This window comes from Sitophilus oryzae, unplaced genomic scaffold (assembly GCF_002938485.1).
Source record: "Sitophilus oryzae breed Bouriz unplaced genomic scaffold, Soryzae_2.0 scaffold_1297_pilon_pilon, whole genome shotgun sequence".
NCBI classification, from domain to species: domain Eukaryota; kingdom Metazoa; phylum Arthropoda; class Insecta; order Coleoptera; family Curculionidae; genus Sitophilus; species Sitophilus oryzae.
The window spans coordinates 10,944,389-10,967,220 of NW_022145945.1; the positions used below are offsets into that span (position 1 = coordinate 10,944,389).

Consider the following 22,832-nt stretch of genomic DNA (forward strand, 5'->3'; position numbering starts at 1 on the left):
CGATTTGAACATTTTCTAACTGGCCAGGACAAGACACTAAAAACATTAGACGATCAAATCTATTTTTCCAAGGCTCCTTGATAAAGAATTAGTGTTTTTAACATAGCCATGGCACTCTAGATTGAATTTTAAAATACAATTTTTTATTAAGCGAGAATGTCAAAAGGTAACATCTGATATGTCATTCTATTCAGAATGTCATTTTCTATCGAATAAAGTAAAAAAATACCGAGGGGGCCATTTAAAAATGAAAAGTTGTAGTCATTTCCGGTGTAACAGGAAGTGACCAAAAACAATTGAATACACCAATCAATCCTAATTTATGTCATATACTAACATACCAAATCACGTTTTTTATCTAAAAAAATAAAAAAGTTATAGGGGAGAGCCACTTTTGAGACGCACCCGGTAGAGCAGATAAAAACTGATTCTTGGAGAACTTTTTACGTACAATACAGTGGTGTAGTCTGTTTTTCTATAAAAAAAATATTTTTGAAAATATGAACTAAATATATCATTTTCTTATTAATAGGCCGTGATAAATAACAAAAATATCAAAATGGTATTACTAAAATAGTCATACACATTAAGATTTACTGAACTGTTACTATTGAATCTCTGAATATATTTTTCTTTTTTTATAACGAAATTTATTATAACGATATGGGTTTGCAAATATCTATGCTTGTATTATTAAAACATTTTTCAGATTGGTGTTCGACATTGTTGTAGTTGCCACGATATATTTCATATTTCAAAAATCCCCAAAATCGGAAATCGAGAACGGGCAAATCCGGAAATGACGAAGGACAACATATGCGTCCATTGCATTGCATTGGTTCCAATTCATTGATTTGAGAAATAATAATTTAACAATATTCTAATATTTTCAATATTGTGAGGGAGAGCCCCATCTTGCTCAAAGCATATTTCATGTAAATTAGCTAAAAGTAGTAGAGAGTTAGTAGAGAGTTAAGTTTCCCTAACATATAAAGAATTTATTAGTGGCTCCCAAAATATAACAACAGATAGCAGTATACTTTTAATAATTCTTTGGTTTCTTTTATTATCAATCATGGTCTACTTATAAATATGATCTTTTAAAAAAACTTTTAAACATGACAGTAAATAGTGAAAATAAATATAGAGTGATATGTATTTTTGAGAAGCTTATTGCAAACCAAACCAAACCAGATCATCTAATTTATAAATATACTGGGTGTTCGATTTAAGAAAACATAAATATTATAACTTTAGTTCGTATCTTTAAAAATATTCTTTTTGTAGAATAACAGACTATGCCACTGTATTCTACCATAAAAAGTTCTACGATAAACAATTTTCACTTTCTCAATAACTCTTTTTAACAATAACAGAGATACAGGGGGCGTCCCAAATTGCAAAATTTTCAAAAAGACTGTAACTCAGAATCGAAGGGGGCTATGAAAATTTTGTTCGCGGCATCTTCCGTTTGACCAAAATGTGGGACAGGTATGTGCAAACCGCACCCTTCTATCTTCACTAATAACGGAGATATCGTATGATTTCAACTAAAATGGGACACCCTGTACTCCTAATCATAAAGGCACTTATTTATATAGGTGTTTTTTTTTATAGCCAGTTTTGGTGAATTCTTCACTTGCTGAGACTCAAACTCCTTTACCACATGGCTGGGAAGAGCGGCAAGATGCCAATGGCAGAACGTATTTTGTGAATCATTTGGCGAGAACTACACAGTGGGAGAGACCAACATTAACGTAAGTGTTTTGGGCAAAATTTCAATACATAATATCTTGTTAAATTCATTATTAAATATTTTTTTATTTTTATTAGACAGACTATATTAAATCGTTGCAAGTCTATAAAATGAATGTAGTCACTAAAAAAGATACTGGCATAGGAGCAAAATTAAATAAGGTTTAATGCAACAAATAAAATATTTTAATCTTTCGTAAAAATAAAAAATGTTTTTTTTTCTCTTGTTATGTTTATTAACTTTATTTAACGTTTATTAACAAATAGGCGAACTATATTTGAAATATGTGTTATTATAGAAGTAATACTCCTGAAACTGAGGAAGTCACTCGAGGTGAAGATAGACAAGTTTTTGAAAGAAGATATCATATAAGTGCTGAAGAACAAAGCAATGGTAGCAGAGGAGATGTATCTATTAACAATCAGGTCAGTATCGTTACTTTTTTATATTCCAAAATCTTTATTTTACTATCGCATTTTCTTTCTTAAAATTTGTTCTGCGAATTAATATGAATAGGTTTACCCATTAAATTTTATTTAGACATAAAAATATGTAATGATACTACCAGGTTTAAGTATTAGTATCTAGTAAAACTTAAACCATAATTAACTAAAAAATATATCTTATTTTATTTAAAAAGTCTTGAATAAAATATTTTAATTGTACACATAAATATATTATTACAAGAATTTACTTAAAAATATAGGACACTGTTTATATGTTCCATTGGTTAAACATAAAAAATATTTCTATCTCGTTTTTTATGTTTCCTTTCTATTTACTTCCCTTTACCAACCCTGCCCCCCAAATTCTCACAGCAACCCGAAGATGATGAAGAACAGCCACCATCACAGCACCCAGACGTTATTTCAACGGAAGACTCATCCTTGGACACAGTATGGCCTAGAAACCTCCAAACGCACTTAGAGGCGCCACTAACCATAACTAATGGTGCTACCGACAACAGGAACTCGCAGATAAGCGACGCGGGTTCGGACCTAGCGAACCCGGCAGGCGCAGTCGCAGATTCGGATTACGATGGTTCGGCAGAGAGCGAAGGAGGTGACAGTAGGAGGAGCTCGGTGGAAGTGTGCGTGGTACCAGCCAGGGCGGTACGCAGCGGCAACACGGTAAACGGGAACTGACTGGAAAGATACAGCTGATCTCGGTGGCGGTGGAGGGCGCCGGCATTGCTTTTATGTTATTGTTGTCACAGAAAAAAAGTATTTTTAAATTTATTTATTTCCAAGTAATAATTGAAATGAAGGATATTTGTTAGAATGTCAGTTTCTGAATTGACATTATCAGGACTATATTAATTGTTGATTGCATATTCTGTGAAGTCATTCTAACTCGCTTCAAACTCATTGTTTTTTTTTCTCATCGAATTTCACTGCTATATTGGGTTTTTAATATACCGGGCCCGAATTCTTTATCTTAGAAAACGCTAAGCGCTTTTAGATGCTCAGCGTATATGACGTTAATTTTTGGTTAGAGCGCATTTTACTACCGATATGGGTATTCTCATCTGACGTGCTTAGCATTTTTACCCATTGTGCTAAGCCATTTGAAAACGGCTACCTAAGGATCATTTTGCTTGTCGAACTGTGAGTAAAAACAGAAAAAAATGTGATTTTGCGCGTTCTCTTGCTCTCTAGTGAAAACTATTTCTTCTTCTATAAATTCCTCAATAAGTAATTGAGAATTTACGACTTGGCAGCATATTTTTCAAAACATCGAAAATACTGAGAAGGGTCTTCAACATTTCCCTCGTATAATAAAAATAATGACATATCCATAGAAAAATAGATTGACATAACTCAACAATCGGTTATAAAATTCAGATATTTTTCATCGTTTAGCGTTTTATCCACATTTAACTATTAGATACCTGAGAAATTGCGATGCTGCTAATATGTGCTCAACGCGTATCCAGAAAACGATTTGCACGGCAACGAGAATACCATAGTCGACTGCTTGGCGTTCTGCCAATCGAATACTTTCGCTTACCGCTTTGAAAGCGTAACGTTTTTATGTCAAAGTTCAAGAATTCGGGCCCTGGTCCTGTTTGAAGACCCTAGTTGCATGCAAAGTCAACAGTTTGAATTTATCAATGTATCCTGTGCAGCTCCTATATTTTCATTAATTCAATTTTAGGATTTGCCATATTAAATCAATTTATTTGAAAAGCCACTACATATACTAATTTTTACTGTTTTAACTTAATATGTTGTTTTAATAATACAATAAAATTGATTAGAGTATTGATGAGCTTATTGCCTCTTGGTTGGTCTAACTTGATATAATTGTCGTGTAGATTTTGTGAAAATAGGGATAGTACTATTATTGTACCCAATGAGGGAATGTATGACAGTGATAGTTGTCTGCCATTTTAAGTCAAACGTAAAGGTGAGTTTTTATGCATTGGTCATATACATCCTCCATCGATCCGTCGCTTCAATCATGTTGAAGTATGATCTGATATTTTTTAAACAAACCAATAAAATTGCATAAAAACAACAACGGGCGACGCATGCCCGATACATATTAACCCACACGAAATTGTTTTTTTTTGTTAATTTTTAGGTATCATTCTTGAAATCGCCTTTTCTCTGGTTTGATAGATTTTAGATATATACACTATTAATGTGTATCCAATTAATGGCACATCTAGTACCAAATTATTTGAAGATCATTTTGTAAATATTTTTATTTCATCATGTTTTATCCGATAGCTCAAAAGTTACGTTGTATTATTTATAAAATTTATTGTTTATGTTACACAAGAATTTTAGTTGAAATTATTATCAAATCTAAGAGCTTTTTACCGCCACTATGAGGTCGTAACAATCTACGCTTATGTTTTCTTTGTTGTGCGCTAGTACTTAATCTTTCTGGTACTGCACTCTTTCACTATTTGTTATTAAGAAAATGCAAATAAGTTTGTTCAAGATTAGTTTAATACTATACTAATCGCGTGAATAGATTGATCTTTTTGCGTTTTCTTTTAATATTTTCAGCTTTTGTGCATTTTATTTTGTATTTTTTGTTTCCAGATATAATTGACAAAGTAGTAATTTAATAATGTTGGCATTTATTGCAGAGTTTTGACAACGTGGATAGCAATAATTCGTCAAGAAGAGATTCCCCTGTGTCGGGTAGCAATAATACGTCACAAGTTGATCTGACTATTGTAGGGGATGATTTACCTCCAGGCTGGAGTGTACAAAAGTAAGCTTTTTACTACTATCAAAAATGTGTTTGAATATATTATGTCTTTGTATAAGAAATATTACCTGTATATCATATATAGTTTCATGTAGTTATAGCTCTTCTTAAGAGAGCGATGGAAACAACATGCATAATACTATAAACATGGGTAGATAGGGGCATACAAATCAACTTATCAACCTTCTTTGCATCAATTATTATATACTTGTGTCAGGTGGTATATTTCCTTGCATAACCTAAAAGAGAGCTACGTTTGGCGCGTTGTATATTAATTTTAAATATACGAAGAAAATAAACAGACGAAGAAATATTTTTCTTTTTTTGTTTGGTTTGGTTAGGTTAGGTTTTTTTAACAATTTTTTTTACTCATCTTTATCGATTGGTTACAATGGGGACTCTTAAGCAGGCTAGAAGACCTGGATTACGCAGACGATCTATGCATCTTTTCCCATTCACATTCGGATATGTCTCAAAAACTTCTTAGACTCCAAGAGGAAGTTAATAATGTCGGTCTTCAAATCAACGTGGCGAAAACCAAAGAAATGAGGTCAAATACTCCCAACAATCAAGATCTATACCTCTCCAACCGAGCCATCGAGAGAGTTGATGATTTTCAGTATCTGGGAAGTATGGTTCACAGCGATGGGGGCACAGAGAAAGATATAGAGGAAATGATTTTGAAGGCACAAAGAGCTTTTGGCATGCTTACACCTGTGTGGAACTCCTCTATATATATAGCAAAAAAACTAAAGTCCGGCTCTTCAATAGCAATGTCAAATCTATTTTGCTTTATGGATGCGAAACATGGAAGGTTACGCGTGGTCTCATGGATCCGCCTACAAGTGTTTGTTAACAAGTGTCTTCGAAGAATATTGAGAATTTTCTGGCCCAATCAAATTAACTACGAAGAACTGTGGAGAAGAACATCACAAAATCGAATAGATATCGAAAATAAGAAAAGAAAGTGGGGCTGGATTGGGCACATTTTGCGCAGACCCCACAGAGATATCGCTAGACAGGCACTTGAATGGAATCCACAGGGAAGACGTGCCAGGGGAAGACCAAGGAATACCTGGAGAAGAACAGTAACCTCTGAAGCCCAAGAGGTCGGGAAAACATGGGGAGAGATCAAACAGACAGCTCAGAATAGGATCAGATGGAAACATCTCTTAGAAGCCCTATGTCCCACGAAGGGATGACGGGAACATATATATATAAAATATGTGAACAAAGACCCCTCATTTGGGCGAACTAAAGTAGTAGAAAATAGAAAAATGAAAATAACCTATTCTATTTTCTAGACATTTTTCGCTAACTTACCCTCTTCTAACAAAAAACTACACTAAATAAAAGTGAAACGTAGCCCTATCATATATTACAATTAGGTGAAAACAAAAACAATTTTCATGACTATATATCAACATAACAAAGAAGGAAAGGATTAAACGGCCTAGCCCTCAACAACTCGCAACCGTATACGGGCTAGGCCGTTTAATCTTTTCCTTTTTTTTATATGTTTCCCTCACCATTTCATTCTTGTTCATATCAACATAACGCTATTGTTTTAAAATCAATATCTAGTAACATCGAAACTATTAACCGATGTTTTTAAAACATGGATAAAAACGCTCAACACTAGTATTTAGTAGTAGTGACTTCTAGTATAATGCCATCAATCAACATTATACAATCAGTTCTGATGATCGATAAACTCTCGCTTTCTCATTTGAATACGGTTTTCTATTTCACTGCCTTGGCAGCCGAATTGTGATATGTATTATTATAAAGTAGCTTTTTAGGAGTATTATTTATATGATCAATGAGTAAAAAATACAATTACATGTAATGCCCATATACAGGCTGCAGCAGAATTTGTGATGTTAAGCTTGTTTCATATAGACGCGAATCGCGAATTGCGATTTTGCGAAACTGCTCTCATTGGTCCAATTTTACTGATCATGGCGGCGCTGTCAGAAATTTTAAGATTTTGGCGATTCGCAAGATTTAAAATTTGGGGGGCGGGAAAGTTAAAGTGTTTTCAACTTTTGCGAATATTCGCGCGATTTTAAGGTACGCGTTTGCGCAGAATGGTGTTGTGATCCGGTTATCGATTATTTTGACGACGCTGCCGCAAAGTAACTGAAAGCATTTCTCCAGTTGAAATGGGTTCTCGTACATAATATGTTTTTGATATATATGGCCAATTTTTCAACTTCAACCAAGTTATCAAACTTCCTAAATTTTTTCTCATTTTTCTTCCTGATTTTTTGAATTAAACTGCGACAAGCACCTTGTTGCTTACGAAATTTGAATATTTCACATGTCCCAAATGACCCATAAATGACCTATAAACCTGTGCTATAAACCCGTTCTCTTCTACTTCTCTTCTACGTTTTAACAATAAGTAAATGGCAATTTTACACCTTATTCTATTCCAATCCCACAATCGTAATCGATATTCATAATTATTAAACAAATTTAAATTCATATTGTATGCTATAAAATATAAAATAAAGATCGTAAACACGAATAAATATGTATAAAACAAATTAAGTTATCTCAGGTTATGATTTTTTTTTGGTAACTTTCAGTGGAGCAAAAATGAAATGTCCCTAAAAATTTGCGACTATATGAAATAGGTCTAAATTTTGCTAATATTTTTTGGCGAATCGCTTTTTGCAATTCGCGATTCGCGTCTATATGAAACAAGCTTTAGACGCAATTTTTTTAATAATTTGCGTGTAGTGAACTTTGTATAAACTTTATTACAATGGTGATTAGTTGTTTTTAAAACAGTAGTTTGTTAAAACAATAGTAGTCTTTAAAACATGGAAAAAACGCCCAACACTAGTATAATGCCATATACAATCGGTTCTGACGATCGGCAAACTCTTGCTTTCTCATTTGAATACGGTTTAATATTTCACTGTCTTGGCAGTTGAATTGTGATATGTATTATTATATACTAGCTTTATAGGAGTATTATTTATATGATCAATGACTAAAGAATACAAGAACATGTAACGCCCATATACAGGGTGGAGCAGAATTTGTGATGTTAGACGCCATTTTTTTTGTAAGTAAGGAGTGAGTCATCAGCGACAATTTTAGCGATTTTTAATAGTTTGTGTGTAGTGAACTTTGAATAAACTTTATTATAATGGTAATTAGTTGTTCAGCTTTCAAGTGTAAAAGCCTTAACGATAAGGCTAGGAGTTACGGTTCATAGGTAAATAAACAGTCCACTCCACCTTTTTAGCGTTTTTTTTTATTGAATTCAGTAATTATTTTTCTGATATTATATGTACTTGATAGGTGCTCTACGTCGATACTAAATTTGTACCTTTTGTTAACATTTTTTCTTATAATTAATTAGCATGATACCACCGCATATCACTATAGTCGTAGTCAAAACATTTATCAAAAATATAAATATCTCTTCAAGCAGCTTTTAAGAAAAATATGTACCACGGTACTGTTTGGAAGTATGGTAACAATTTGGTCTCGGTTGTTATTAGTCCTAGTATGCTTCAGTCATTGTATATGGTATAGTCTATACTTAGTTCATGACTTCATAACTATATATGTTATTCAGAGCACCCAATGGCAGACTGTTTTTCATTAACCACCATGAGAGGACGACATCATGGGTAGATCCAAGGACGGGCAGGGCCAGTCCTATGCCCAACCAACTAGCGGTTCAACCAGCAAACAGAAAACCCGAAGACGACTTAGGGCCTTTACCTGAGGGTTGGGAAGAAAGACTGCATACAGATGGAAGGATATTCTTCATAGATCACAGTAAGCCTTTTCATCATTTCATCAGCTCGGTTTCACAGGATGGAAAATAGAAGCGATATATTTATACATATATGGGTTAATCTCCATACCAATACTATGGGTTAATCTCCATACCAATATCTCCAACCAATACTTTGAATAAAAAGATTAAAGAGCATATCAAAAATCTTAGATCGAACGCGACGGGATTCTAAAATGACCAAATTAAATTGGGGGTTTATAAGTAATATCGGGTTTATAAATGTAGTTCTAATTTTATTCAAAACGTGTAAAAATATGATGTAGGGTAAACTCAATAATTTGTTGCTTTATTTTACGTTGTCAATAAATATTGGTAGATATTGTAATTGTTATGAAAATATATAATTCTAATAAGAATAGATAAGTTATAATAATTATTTATTAACACAAACATCCGATACGCTACTGAAGCAGGTAAGTCAAATTGTCGTATCTAATTCTTTGACATCTAATGTTTCATTAGTAAATAAAAGCAAAATTGCAAGAAAAAAAATATAATTATTGTAGTTAATTTTAAGTGAATTTTATAAATGATCGATTTGCTCCACGTATATATATATATATATTATATAGTCACTTACTGGCGAAAAGTTATTCCATTATTTCCCTCAATTTTTCACCGAGATAAACCGCACGCTACGCAACTAACTATTTTACAGTCTTTGTCAATAAATCGCAAAAGTGTCACTGTTAATTTAAGTTTTGCCACAATTTCCTTCTAGATTTACTACCTTTAAACAACTATCAGTAGTAGAATAAATAATAAATAACATAAAATAAGCTCAGTAAGGACTGACAAATCCACAAAATTTCAAATCAAATTCAAATTGTCAAACAGAACTATCAAGGATCCCCACCCTAGGGCCCTCTCTCCGTCTACCATGCATGAATAGATGGATAGCATTATACTCCTTCCTTAATCTTTTTATTCAAAGAACCAATAGTACAATTAGTCTGGTCACCTTGTACTCAAAAAAAGCCTTTTGGAGGAAAGTTTTGGGTTAGTTCTAATTTCTTTTGTTTATTAGGTTTTTTTGGGGTGCTGAATTCGAATCTGATGTTTGCTAACAAGAATTCGTTACGAAACATGGAGAAAAATGTAGTGAAAGTAAAAAAAAGTGAAAAAGAATTGGATTTTTTGCGTTTTTTGTTTATAACTTAAAATCAATTTTTCGTAAATAATCTTTCTATTCAAAATTAAAGTAAATATAATTTCTGTTAATTAAGTTTTTTTCTCTGAAGAACTAACTGTTCGGGCTCAACAGTCAGTTGAAAATTAGCGTTTTTTTGGTTTTTTTATACCTACTTTTTGTATCCAAATACTCTTAATTTATTTTTAAAGTCTAATATGTGTTTTTTTATTAGTTTTAAGTTAAATGTTATATAAACAGCGATTTCAACAATATACACCTACCCCAAAACTTTCCTCAAAAAAATACAATTTGACCATACTAAATAGGGAGTTTTCGTTGCTTTAAAAAAATTCAACGGTACGGTTAACGGATACGTAACCATAACCGCTATTTTGACAGATAGAAAAACAGTTTTCGGACTCTCGGTTCATCGGTTCGGAGCCGACATACGATACGATAACCGAAAACTGACAGCTGAGCACAGCCCGTAGCGTAGTGTTTTGATTTTTGGTTTTTGTATTGTTGTTTGATTGGAAAGTGCTTTATATGACTTTATTGGGTTTCGCTATATAGGATGGACAATTTAATTTTATTGGACTCTAGTGATGAATCGGATTTGGAGGATGCTATGCTGTTGGAAGGGTTTGAAAACAACATCGAATATCGAGCAGAACTTTATGGGGAGTTCAACCTAGAAATATTATCTGACCAAGAGTGCAAAGCTAACTTCCGCTTTGAAAAAAACATTCCTCGATTAGTTGAAGCACTAAGAATTCCCAACGAGTTTAACACAGATAAAATAAATAATCAAAACATAAACAAAATAGAATGAGGTTAGGTTAGACATGTATTTTTCAATGTTGTGTTTCTACTGCGCTAGTGCGCATGCGTACCTATGTTAACGGCTTTGGCTAACGTCCGTAAAATATCGGCAGCTAGCGGTTACGATATACGATAATCGAAATTGAAATGTCAAAGTTGTCAATTAGCGTTAACCGGAATTGCAATTTGTAAGCAACGAAAACTCCCTAATAGGAAAATAGCATTTCGGCGTAAGCTTATTACTTCCATCTTCTAAAAGACGAACTTATGTTCCTAAACCATACAAACTCGATTTTCTCAATACTGGAACATAAATCTATATACGATAACCGACACCGTTCGACCAATTGGTAAATGGCATTTTGGTCATGCATATTACTTGCATTTTCTTGAAATAAATAAACTTATGTGCTGGAACTATGTAAACTTGAATTTCTGCCCTTCGCTCATTGATTATTATCACTTTCACACCAAGTTGAGTTTTGGACTGGGGATTTTAATGTAAACAGGATTAATAACAATACGTAATTAAATAAGTGTAAAGTAAACGGGAAGCCATCTTTTTACATGCTCTAACTTCCTAACAACCTAACATGCTCTAACAACTAGAAATAGAAGCGAGAAGAAAAAATAGAATGCCGTCCGATAGGCATCGTTTGATTATTTTGTATTGTCACATTGCACTTCTTTCTATTCTTTGTTTTAATAGGGGCACCTTTGAATAAGAAGACTAAGGAAGGAGCATAATGCTATCCATGTATTCATGCATGGTGGGCGGAAAAAGCACTCTAGGGTGGGGATCCTTGACAGTTCTGTTTGACGATTCATTTGACACATTTGAATTTGATTTGAAATTTTGTGGATTTGTCAGTTTTTACGGAGCTTATTTTATGTTATTTATTATTTATTCTACTACTGATAGTTGTATAAACATAGTAAATCTAGATGGAAATTGTGGCAGAACTTAAATTAACAGTGACAATATCGCGATTTATCGAAAAAGACTCTAAAATTGTGTAGTGTGCGGTAGATCTCGGCAAAAATTGAGTGAAATAATGGAACAACTTTTCGCTAGTAAGTGACTATATAATATACATACGTGTATTTATGAAATTCACTTAAATTAACTAAATTATATATTTTTCTTGCATTTTAGCTTTTATTTATTACTTGTCAAAGATTAGATGTCAAAGAATTTAGATACGTTAATTTGGCTTACCTTCTTTAGTAGCGTATCGGATGTTTGTGTTAATAAATACTTATTATAACTTATCTATTTTTATTAGAATTATATATTTTTATAACAATTTTAATAACATTTATTCACAACGTAAAACAAAACAACAAATTATTGAGTCTACCCCACGTCTACCCTACATGTACCCTACATCATAGTTTTACATTTTTTAAATAAAGTTAGAACGACACTGATAAACCGGAATTTACGTCGGCCATATTTGAGGCCCATCGCGGTGCACCTAAGATTTTTGATATGCTCCTTCCTTAGTCTTCTTATTCAAACAGGGGCACAGAACGAGGTAGATATACAGGGTGGTCCGAACTGTATTCCGGAAACTTCGGCAGCATATTCTGTAGATAAAAATAGTTAAAAAAGTTCGTATAAATGTATGTCCGAAAATACTTAGTTTCGGAGATACAGGGTGTAGAAGTTTCATTTTTATTTCGATTTTTGCCAAATAATTTCTGAAATAACGTCAATATTTGGATGAAAATTGGTACCTGGTTTTTTTTTTGACACGAGAAATTTGATTTTGATGTCAATATGACTCCTATTTGTAGGGGGCGCCACCTACATTTGTTTTAACTGTTTTGAAGAGTAATAACTTTTTGTCCGTACCTGTATAAAACTACTGAGTGATAAAATATACATTTCCATGCCTTTCTTAAAAAATATCTCTTAGTAAAAATCGCTACGAGCAACTGTTCTCAAGATATTTAGAATGTAAATAGTCAATACATGCCATAATTGAGAAAAAAATAAACACGTTGAGTAGATACTTATTTGACTGAAATAATAAATTTGGGAAATTTTAATTTTTTTAAATTAATTATAATTTTTTCTGCGAAAAAATGATGATCAGTTTCTGTTGAAGTTTTGACACAAAAACATTTCAAATTTATGATTTCAGTCTAACTATTTAGTTGACATGTTTAATTTATGTCAATGATAATAGGTATTGATAATTTCGATTCCAAATATCTCGAGAACTAGTACTCGTAGCGATATTTACCAAGAGACCTTTTTTACGTAAAAAACGCCGTAAATATATATTTTTTTACTTAATAGTTTTATACAGGTACGGATGAAAAGTTATTACTTTTCAAACCAGTTAAAAATATGTAGGTGGCGCTCCCTACAAGTAGGAGTCATATTGACATAAAAATCAAATTTCTCATGTCAAAAAACCCTCAGACACCAATTTTCATCCAAATATTGACGTTACTTCAGAAATGATTTGGAAAAAATAGAAATAAAATTGAAACTTCTACACCCTGTATCTCCGAAACTAAGCATTTTAGGACGAACTTTTTTACTTATTTTTATCTGCAGAATATGTCACCGAAGTTTCCGGAATACAGTTTGGACCACCGTATGTTTGCGTATTTTCTTGAACCTTCTTTTGAATATATACAGGATGCTACAAATTCGAGATTTAAATTACTTTTCAGAAAATCAAAAAACTAATTGCACATTCTCATAATCACTTTATTAGGGGTATCTGACAATATTTTTATATTTTCAAATTAGTTGATAATTTATGAGATACAGAGGTCAACTTATTTTTTTTTAAATACGGACCTGTATTTTTTATTACAGTTTTTGCAAGAACTCGGTCTCCTGTGTACAATGATGTGTCACACTTTATACTTTTTTTTTGTTTTGGGTACTTTAACAACAACAAAATTATTTAATTATTTAAAGTAATTTCAAGTCCGACTCTGGTTTTTAAATTATTTAATCTGATTATATTCATTGCAACAATATTGATCAGCGCTAATTAAAGGTAGTATCAGACACAGCTACTTTTGTTGAGCATTTTTTTTGCAGCCGCTGCAAAAGTTGCATACAGTGTTCATACACCAGCAGAAAGTAGCGCAAAACGCGCAGTTTTTATGCAGCAAACATAAAAAAGTTGCAGGTCGACACTACATGCTTTTCATATGTTCACACCAAAGCGCTACTTTTGCAACATATTTTGGTAGCCGCAGTCTTGGAGTGGCAACATTCAACAGTACACCACCCACAGCTCAAGGTATCGTGTGTTTACCTTTTGGGAGAGCAAACCGAATTTGTAACTTTTCATTGAACGTTCTTTCGAATAGTGTGCATGCAACGTGTGAATTTTCTTTTTTATGTCTTCATATGAAATTCAGAAGAAATTTCCGAAATAGAGGCTCGTCTTTTCGTTTGGTTGTGATAAAATGGACTTTTTACGTTCTATAAACACTTCCTTGCTTCTACCGCTTCTATTAAACATTTTACTTGTTCTCTGTTCCAAATCGCTTGTTTTGACTTCGCAATTGACGTTTTTTTTGACGACAACGCAATTTGTCGGTTAATTCATTACTAAATACCTACATATAAATCCTGGAGTTAACTGAAAGAAGCGTATACATTTCGGGCATACCAACAGAATACTGCACCGATGTCCGCAGTAAAAGTTTCAACTAATTAGTAATCTTTTTCTGCACTTGCAACCTTCCTCAACAACTGTTCACACACGGCTATTTCTTAAACTTGCAGCAGATCAAGTTACGCAGTTTTTTAATGTGCTGCGCAACAAAAGTAGCTATGTCTGATACTACCTTTACATTGAATAAGGAAAATTGAGTCAATTGAAAGATTCAAATTAGTAATATCCAGGTCAGCAATTTAAAGATATTATTTTTAACTTTTTTTATTGTGAATTTGAAATCTCAGTGTACGATCTAATAATATGCATAATATTAACATAGTATAAGGAAACTAGTAGCTTTACTCCTTGTCAAATCCTTTGTTTTTTTTCTGCCACTTTATATGACCTTGTTCTCGCCTCCCGTGACCACTGACGTAGCTGTATAGTCGTGGTCTATTAACGGCAAAGTATAGTCTTGGCACTCGCCATAGTTTCACAGATATGTATTTAGGAAAATATGAGTTCACAATAAAATAAAATAAAAAAATTGATCATCGAGTAAAATCTTGCTTGAAAACAGAATATTTTCACATTTCGTGTAGGTAACAATTCTTCTGTATCTGAAAATCTTCTGATGGGAAGAAATGCAGAAAAAATATATAATGACATATTTTTATATTATTATCCATTTCAGAGATTTTCTACAACTTTTTTTTTATTTAAAACAAGTTTAATTTTCTGTAGAAAACTGGATTCGGCATAAAATTCTGCATATAGTACACTGTCTTTATTTAAAGCATACTGCGGTGTTGCCATTCTATTTCTTATTTACTAAAACTTTGGTTAAAAACATTATATACGAAAAGTGGTAAAAACTAGAGTGAATATAACTTTATTAATACTTAGCTATGTTTTCTTAAACATGAAGGATACCAGAATAAATTCGTGTAGAAAAATTTACTTTATCTTACACAGGGTAGTTTTTATGGCGTCACCAAAATCGTAATGTTTAAAATGTTGTATCTCATTTTTTTAAATGCAACACCTTGTATATTATTTTTCTTTCAGATGTAAAATTAAAAGGTCAACCTTTTTTTGTATTTAAAGTGTTCTTAAATTTTTAGCCGTTTTGCAAATTTTTCTGTATTTTATTACATATGGGATTTTCAACGATAAAATATCAGACAAGGATCATATTAGGTGGCTTTGATAAAAATTTACTGTTGAAAGAGCCATATGTAATATAATACTGCGAATATCTGCGAAACCGTTTAAAATTTAGAAACACTTTAAATAAAAAAATGCTAACTTTTTAATTCTGCATCTGACAGAAAAATAATATACAGAATGTTGCATTTAAAAAAATTGATATACCATTTTAAATATTCCGATTTTGGCGACGCCATAAAAAATACCCTATATAGAATAATGTATATAGAATGATGTATAATAAAAAAAATAAAACTAACTTTACCATAACTTTTTTGTATATAACAAAATATTTTTTGGATACGTCCCTTTATAAACCTTGAAACATATGAATAAAACTTTTTTGACATCTTCGACAACGACGACGATATTGGACTTCCTCGCACTAATGGGGCCCTGGATATTTACGGTGATTTAAAGCTAGGTGTGGGACTTTTCTTCCTTCAAATATAAATTCAATATTTTGTCTATAATATTTTGAATTGCAAATCCCCTGACCAAAAAATATTTTCATGTGCATATTTGAGACAACCTGTATAGCTAAAAAAATAGTTTTAAAATCTGCCCACATGCTAAAAAAATAATAACCTTTAATTAATATTATAATAATTAATATCTCAGCTTCTAAAATAAACAAATATAATTAAATGTTTATTGATAATTACTCAACTGATCAGCTTGCCGATTTACATCCGATGGAAATCCAAAAAAATAGAACATATAGATCCCATAGAACAATTCTTTGAACTATTACTACAATTAATAGCAACACACAGTAAGGCACTCAATCCGTCTCTGTGCTGAGACGCAACGCTCGAACCTCGCAGCTCGACGGACGGAATTCAACTGAAACGCTTTGCAATCTGCCGATATTCGACAGATTGCAAAAACTGGCAGAAAATATTTGCGAGAGTACAACTATTCTTTTCCTTAAACTATGATATTAATCGTAGTTATTATAAATAAATCAACTTCTACAAACTAGTTTCTATTGCTCTACATGTTCGAAAGGGTTACCACCCTTCCTATTGCACAACTTTATTATTCGTTCAATTTTATTTATAGCTCTTTGAACATATCTTCTTCTTATTCTTCCGAACGCATTTAGTACTCTTTATTGTAAATGTTTAAAAAATTGATTTCACTTTTACAAATGACGTCAAGTAAAGCCCCCCGCCCCTTGGCGACAGGTCCAGACTTCACTGGCCATTATATTGCTCCACCATTTCCAATCCATCTACCATTCCCAATCCATCTTCCGGGGAAATTACTTGATTGTTTATATTATATTATATTATATTTATATTATTTATTTTTATTATTTTTTATTGCATTTGATTTTCCGTATTCAATGTTTTACCCCACGTCTAACAATGAACGTGCATTTAAAGGCTTATCGCTATTGTAACGATGAATAGATTAAATATTTAAAAAAACAGAGCCAGACTTCAAATTAGTTTAAATAAATTGTGTTTAAATTTCCGAAACAAAAAAAGTATAAAGTGTGGCATATCATTGTACTCAGGAGACCGAGTTCTTTCAAAAAATGAAATAAAAAATGCAGGTCCGTATTTAAAAAAAAAGTTGGCCTCTGTATCTCACAAATTATCAGTTAATTTGAAAATCTAACAGGTGAACATCCCAAAGCGCAACTTTGCCCCAATTTAACCATGTTCGTATCTATTACGGTTACCGATATATCAATACTCGTACCTCGAATTTGTAGCACCCTGTATATATATAATATATTTTTTGTATTATTGAGATTTTAGTTCTAGGTATTGTTGATTTAATTTGAAAGAAGGAAGAAAATTAATTCAGGGCATTTAATATAAATATGTTAGTTCACGAATATCGATGCTAGCTAAATTCTGATGATGCCTAAAATAAAAATTGGCGAAACGTTAACTTAATGGTATAATTTCAAATTAAACCAAGAATACCTAGAACCAGAATCCCAATAATACTAAAATATACTTGGATTTTATCTTCATTAAATATACAGGGTGGTTCGAACTGTATTCCGGAAACTTCGGCAGCATATTCTGCAGATAAAAGTAAATAAAAAAAGTTCGTATAAATGTATGTCCTAAAATGCTTAGTTTGGGAGATACAGGGTGTAGAAGTTTCATATTTATTTCGATTTTTTCCAAATAATTTCTGAAGTAACGTTAATATTTGGATAAAAATTGGTGTCTGCGAGTTTTTTTACATGAGAAATTTGATTTTGATGTCAATATGACTACTACTAGTAGAGGGCACCACCTACATATTTTTTAACTGGTTTGAAGAGTAATAACTTTTCGTCCGTACCTGTATAAAACTACTGAGTAAAAAAATATACATTTACGACGTTTTTTACGTAAAAAATGTCTCTTGGTAAAAATCGCTACGAGTAGTGGTTTCGAGATATTTGGTATCGAAATTATCCATATCTGTCATTAACATAAATTAAACATGTTGACTAACTGGTTATTAGACTGAAATCATAAATTTGAAATGTTTTTGTGCCAAAAGTTCTACAGAAACTTTTATCATCATTTTTTTGCAGAGAAATTTATGATTAATTTAAAAAAATAAAAATAAACCAAACCTAACCTAACCAAACCAAACCAAATTTATTATTTCATTGAAATAACCATCTACTTAACGTGTTTATTCCATTCTAAATATCTAGAGAACGGTTACTCGTAAAGATTTTTACAAAGATATATTTTTGACGTAAAAAGGCACAGAGATGTATATTTTTTTCCTCAGTAGTTTTATACAGGTACGGACAAATAGTTATTACCCTTCAAAACAGTTAATACACATTTAGGTGGCGCTCTCTACTAGTAGGAGTCATTTTGACATCAAATTCAAATTTCTCATATCGAACTTTTTTACTTATTTTTATCTGCAGAATATGCTACCGAAGTTTCCGGAATACAGTTCGGACCATCCTGTATATTGGAAGGCGGTGGTATATTCTTTAATAAAGGATTGTTTGGTTTATTTTCAGGTTAGTTGTCAGTGACTCAAAAACTTATTTGTTTATGTCTTAATATTTCGTAAATCTTTATTTACTTCATCAGGAGATATAAAAACTAAAAGTCAGTCGGATCTTTCAATATAAACTTTCATTACGCCAATAATCTACTTTCAATTACAAAATTTAACGAACAAAGCAGATGTACACTGTTAGTTACAATTGTAACTTCCAAACAATCATTTAAAACAGTACGGTCGATATTCAAATTCCATTTCTTTACTAATTCTTTAATAAATATATGGTTATGAGACTTTCTGAATGGTTGGTTACCCTGTTTTTTGTGTTTAATAATTTTTTCGTCGTTTTTAGTGTCTAGCATAAACGTTTATAAACCATTACAGATACGAGAACGACACAGTGGGATGATCCTCGGTTATCCAACCCTGAAATAGCAGGTCCGGCCATACCATATTCTAGGGATTATAAACGAAAGTATGAATATTTGAAGACATCATTAAGAAAACCGGTAATTGATTTTTTATTTAATTTAAAATAGTTTTAAAAAATAGTTTTTCGAGCGATTCTTATACAGGGTGGTCGAACTGTATTCCGGAAACTTCGGCAGTATATTCTGGAGATAAAAATAAGTAAAAAGGTTTACATAAATATATGTCCTAAAATGCTTAGTTTCGGAGATACAGGGTGTAGAAGTTTCATTTTTATTTCGATTTTTTCAAAATAATTTCTGAAGTAACATCAATATTTGGATTAAAATTGGTGTCTGGGAGTTTTTTGACATGAGAAATTTGATTTTGATGTCATTATGACTCCTATTTGTAGGGGGCGCCACCTACACGTGTTTTAACTGCTGTGAAGAATAACTTTTTCACTGTACCTGTATAAAACTACTGGGTGAAAAAATATACATTTCCGGGTTTTTTTACGTAAAAAATGTCTCTTGGTAAAAATCGCTACGAGCAACCGTTCTCAAGATATTTAGAATGGATATTATCAATACGTGTCATTATTACAAAAACATAAACATATGTCGAGTAGATAGTTATTTGACTGAAATGAAGCTTGGGAACTTTTTATTTTTTTAAATTAATTATAAAATTTTCTTCGAAAAAGTGATGATAAGACAGTTTCTGTTGAAGTTTTGGCACAAAAACAGTTCAAATTTGTGATTCTATCAGTCTAAGAACTATTTAGTCAAGGTGTTTAATTTATGTCAATAACGACAGATATTGATAATTTCGATTCCAAATATCTCGAGAACCATTACTCGTAGCGATTTTCACTAAGATATCATTTATACGTAAAAAAAGTCGCAAATGTATATTTTTTTACCCAGTAGTTTTATACAGGTACGGACGAAAAGTTATTGCTCTTTAAAACAGTTAAAACACATGTAGGTAGCGCCCCCTACAAGTTTAGAGGAGACATATTGATATCAAAATCAAATTTCTCATGTCAAAAAAAAACCAGGCTCCAATTTTCATCCAAATACCGACGTTACTTCAGAAATTATTTGGAAGAAATCGAAATAAAAATGAAACTTCTACACCCTGTATCTCCGAAACTAAGCATTTTTGAACATACATGTATACGAACTTTTCTACTTATTTTTATCTGCAGAATATGCTGCTGAAGTTTCCGGAATACAATTTGGACCACCCTGTGTAAGAATCGCTTTTAAAACGTCCTTCGACGTAGTGCGATGCCTAGTCGCCATTGGTTTCGTTCATGACAGATCCCTTGAGCTCATCGCCTTCTTGACACCCTCCATTCAGTTTGTCCTTGGCCTTCCCCGTTTCCTTCTCTTTCGTGGAAGCCAGTTTAGTACCTTCTGAGGCAGTCGCGTGTTGTCCATCCTTCTCACATGTCCATACCACTTCAGTTGGGCACTCTCAATTTCCTCTACTATAGTTTTCTGTCTACCCATTTTGTCCCTGATTGTTTCGTTTCATGCTCTATCCAGCCTTGATGTTCGTGCTGATCTCCTTATCGCGTCCATTTCTACCGCCAGTAATTTTCTTTTGTTATTCTCCGTTAACCTCCATGTTTCCGCCCCAAATAACAGATTGCTTCTGATTATTCCATCATAAATCCTTAGTTTTCTGTCTTTACCTATTTCGTTACTCCAGAGTATATTGCATTCAGACATTTTATTGCATTTCTGGCCTTGACTATTCTCGAGCTCATTTCGTTGTCGTCTTTCCCGGATTTATCGAAAGTAACGCTTAGGTATTTGTATTCGTTACATGTTTGTATGTATTCATTATTCAGTTTTATTGCTGTTTGATCCGATCCAATGCAGAGATATTTAGTTCTTGTTAATGCTTGAATTGCAAAGTGTATAAGCAAGAATCTTCACTTATTGGTATGCCCATGCCTCTACATTTGCTTTTCCACTGCTTTAAAACTTGGTTGACGTATATTTTAAATAAAGTTGGTGACAGGCAACACCCTCGTCTTAATCGTTTAAAAACATGAATCTTATATTTTTGACCTGATTTATTATTAATTTTCTTTCCAGACCAATGTACCAAACAAATTTGAAATTAAAGTAAGAAGAAGAAGCATATTAGAAGACTCCTTCAGAGTGATAAGAACTGTAGCTAGAGTTGACCTTCTTAAGACCAAACTGTGGGTAGAATTTGAAGGCGAGGTTGGTCTAGACTACGGAGGTTTAGCGAGAGAATGGTTCTACTTGTTATCCAAAGAAATGTTCAACCCTTACTATGGACTGTTTGAATATTCTGCAATGTAAGTTTTGCTTTTCCATTTTTTGTAAAAAAAGTATTTTTTTCTGAAATATTTAATTGATTTTATTGATCGCGTTCATAAGGTTGTTTTCACCACGAATTTTAACTAGTATTGATTTAACAGCGTGTGATTTTTTTTAGCGGATTTATTAATGTGTTCGGGATAATAATCAGAATTTTATCACTAGGAAGTTACGATTTAGCTTTCTTTCACCTTTAAAATAATGCTTTATTTAAGCGCTATTATATGTGCTGGGGCTATCGTTTATAGTTTTAATAATTGCCAAGATTTCGTTTTGTGAGGTGGGGTGGGGTTTTCAGTTAATAACCGTAGTTTTACATTTATTATACATCTAAGTTAATAACCGCAGTTTTACATATTTTGCTTTACATGGTCACAAAATAACTTAGTTATAGAGAAGGGACAGTCGGCATCTGCTCCTTTGAAGTACTTGTCCTACACTTTTAACCTTAAAATCACATATTTTGACTATTACCAAAGAATATTTTAATACCCTAGAAGTCTCGTCTTGCATCAAAATTCGATCTGGCATGCCGATGGGGCCTCGCTTTGGCGAGCGCATATATTTATAAAGTATTCATATTGACTCCAAACTGCATTCTGTGAAGCCAAGCCGGTGAAATGGATATATAAATCTCCTCAGGAAATTTGCATAAGTCGCTCAGTCGGCTCGCAAGGATAGTGCGCAAGGATTTTGAATTATCGATCGGATAACTAGACCAATAGAGACTAATGAAAAACAAAAAAATCCGGCGACGACAGTTTTTAGAAGAGCCAATTAGCTATCTTTTAGTAAAAAAAAGCAACTTTCTAGAGCAAATCGTTACTTCAGACACTCGTTCGACACAGATAAACATTAGCATTTTATATACCGGGTGCGTCTCAAAAGTGGCTCACCCCTATAACTTTTTTATTTTTTCAGATAAAAAAAACGAGAGTTGGTGTGTTAGTTAGTATATGACATAAATTAGGATTGATTGACGTATTCAAATGTTTTCGGTCACTTCCTGTTTCACAGGAAATGACTACAACTTTTGATTTTTAAATAGCACCCTCGGTATTTTTTTACTTTATTCGAAAGAAAATAACACTCTGAATAGAATGACATATCATATGTCAACTTTTGACATTTTGGCATGTGGTTTATTTGAAATTATAACTTGCGGTTCGTAACGAAAATTTGACTCGAAATACCAAGTGTGTGGTATCAAATTATTCGTAAAAAATGCTTTTTTCAAATATGCCAATGAGCCACCCTCGTTCCATTTGAAAAAATTGAGATATGATTACAATACGATTTGAGCATTTTCTAACTGACTAGGACAAGACACTAAAAACATTAGACGATCAAATCTATTTGGAAAATTGGAAAAATCTATATTTTTCCAAGACTCCTTGATTAAGAATTAGTGTTTTTAACATAGCCATGGCACTCTAGATTTTTAAAATACGATTTTTTA

At 32.5% G+C, this 22,832-nt stretch overlaps 1 protein-coding gene across 7 annotated transcripts in view; it reads left to right on the forward strand.

The window, feature by feature from the left end:
* Nucleotides 1–22,832, forward strand: part of LOC115874773 (E3 ubiquitin-protein ligase Nedd-4) — a 46,501-nt gene that overhangs the window by 15,510 nt on the left and 8,159 nt on the right. For 6 of the 7 annotated variants that reach the window (XM_030890043.1, XM_030890044.1, XM_030890046.1 and 3 more), the window contains 7 exons: nucleotides 1,618–1,757; nucleotides 2,055–2,181; nucleotides 2,575–2,886; nucleotides 4,860–4,987; nucleotides 8,583–8,788; nucleotides 18,984–19,108; nucleotides 21,122–21,351. In XM_030890043.1, the coding sequence (XP_030745903.1) occupies nucleotides 1,618–1,757; nucleotides 2,055–2,181; nucleotides 2,575–2,886; nucleotides 4,860–4,987; nucleotides 8,583–8,788; nucleotides 18,984–19,108; nucleotides 21,122–21,351 (1,268 nt within the window). The remainder of the gene's footprint in view (nucleotides 1–1,617; nucleotides 1,758–2,054; nucleotides 2,182–2,574; nucleotides 2,887–4,859; nucleotides 4,988–8,582; nucleotides 8,789–18,983; nucleotides 19,109–21,121; nucleotides 21,352–22,832) is intronic. The other variant, XM_030890049.1, reaches the window with a different exon arrangement.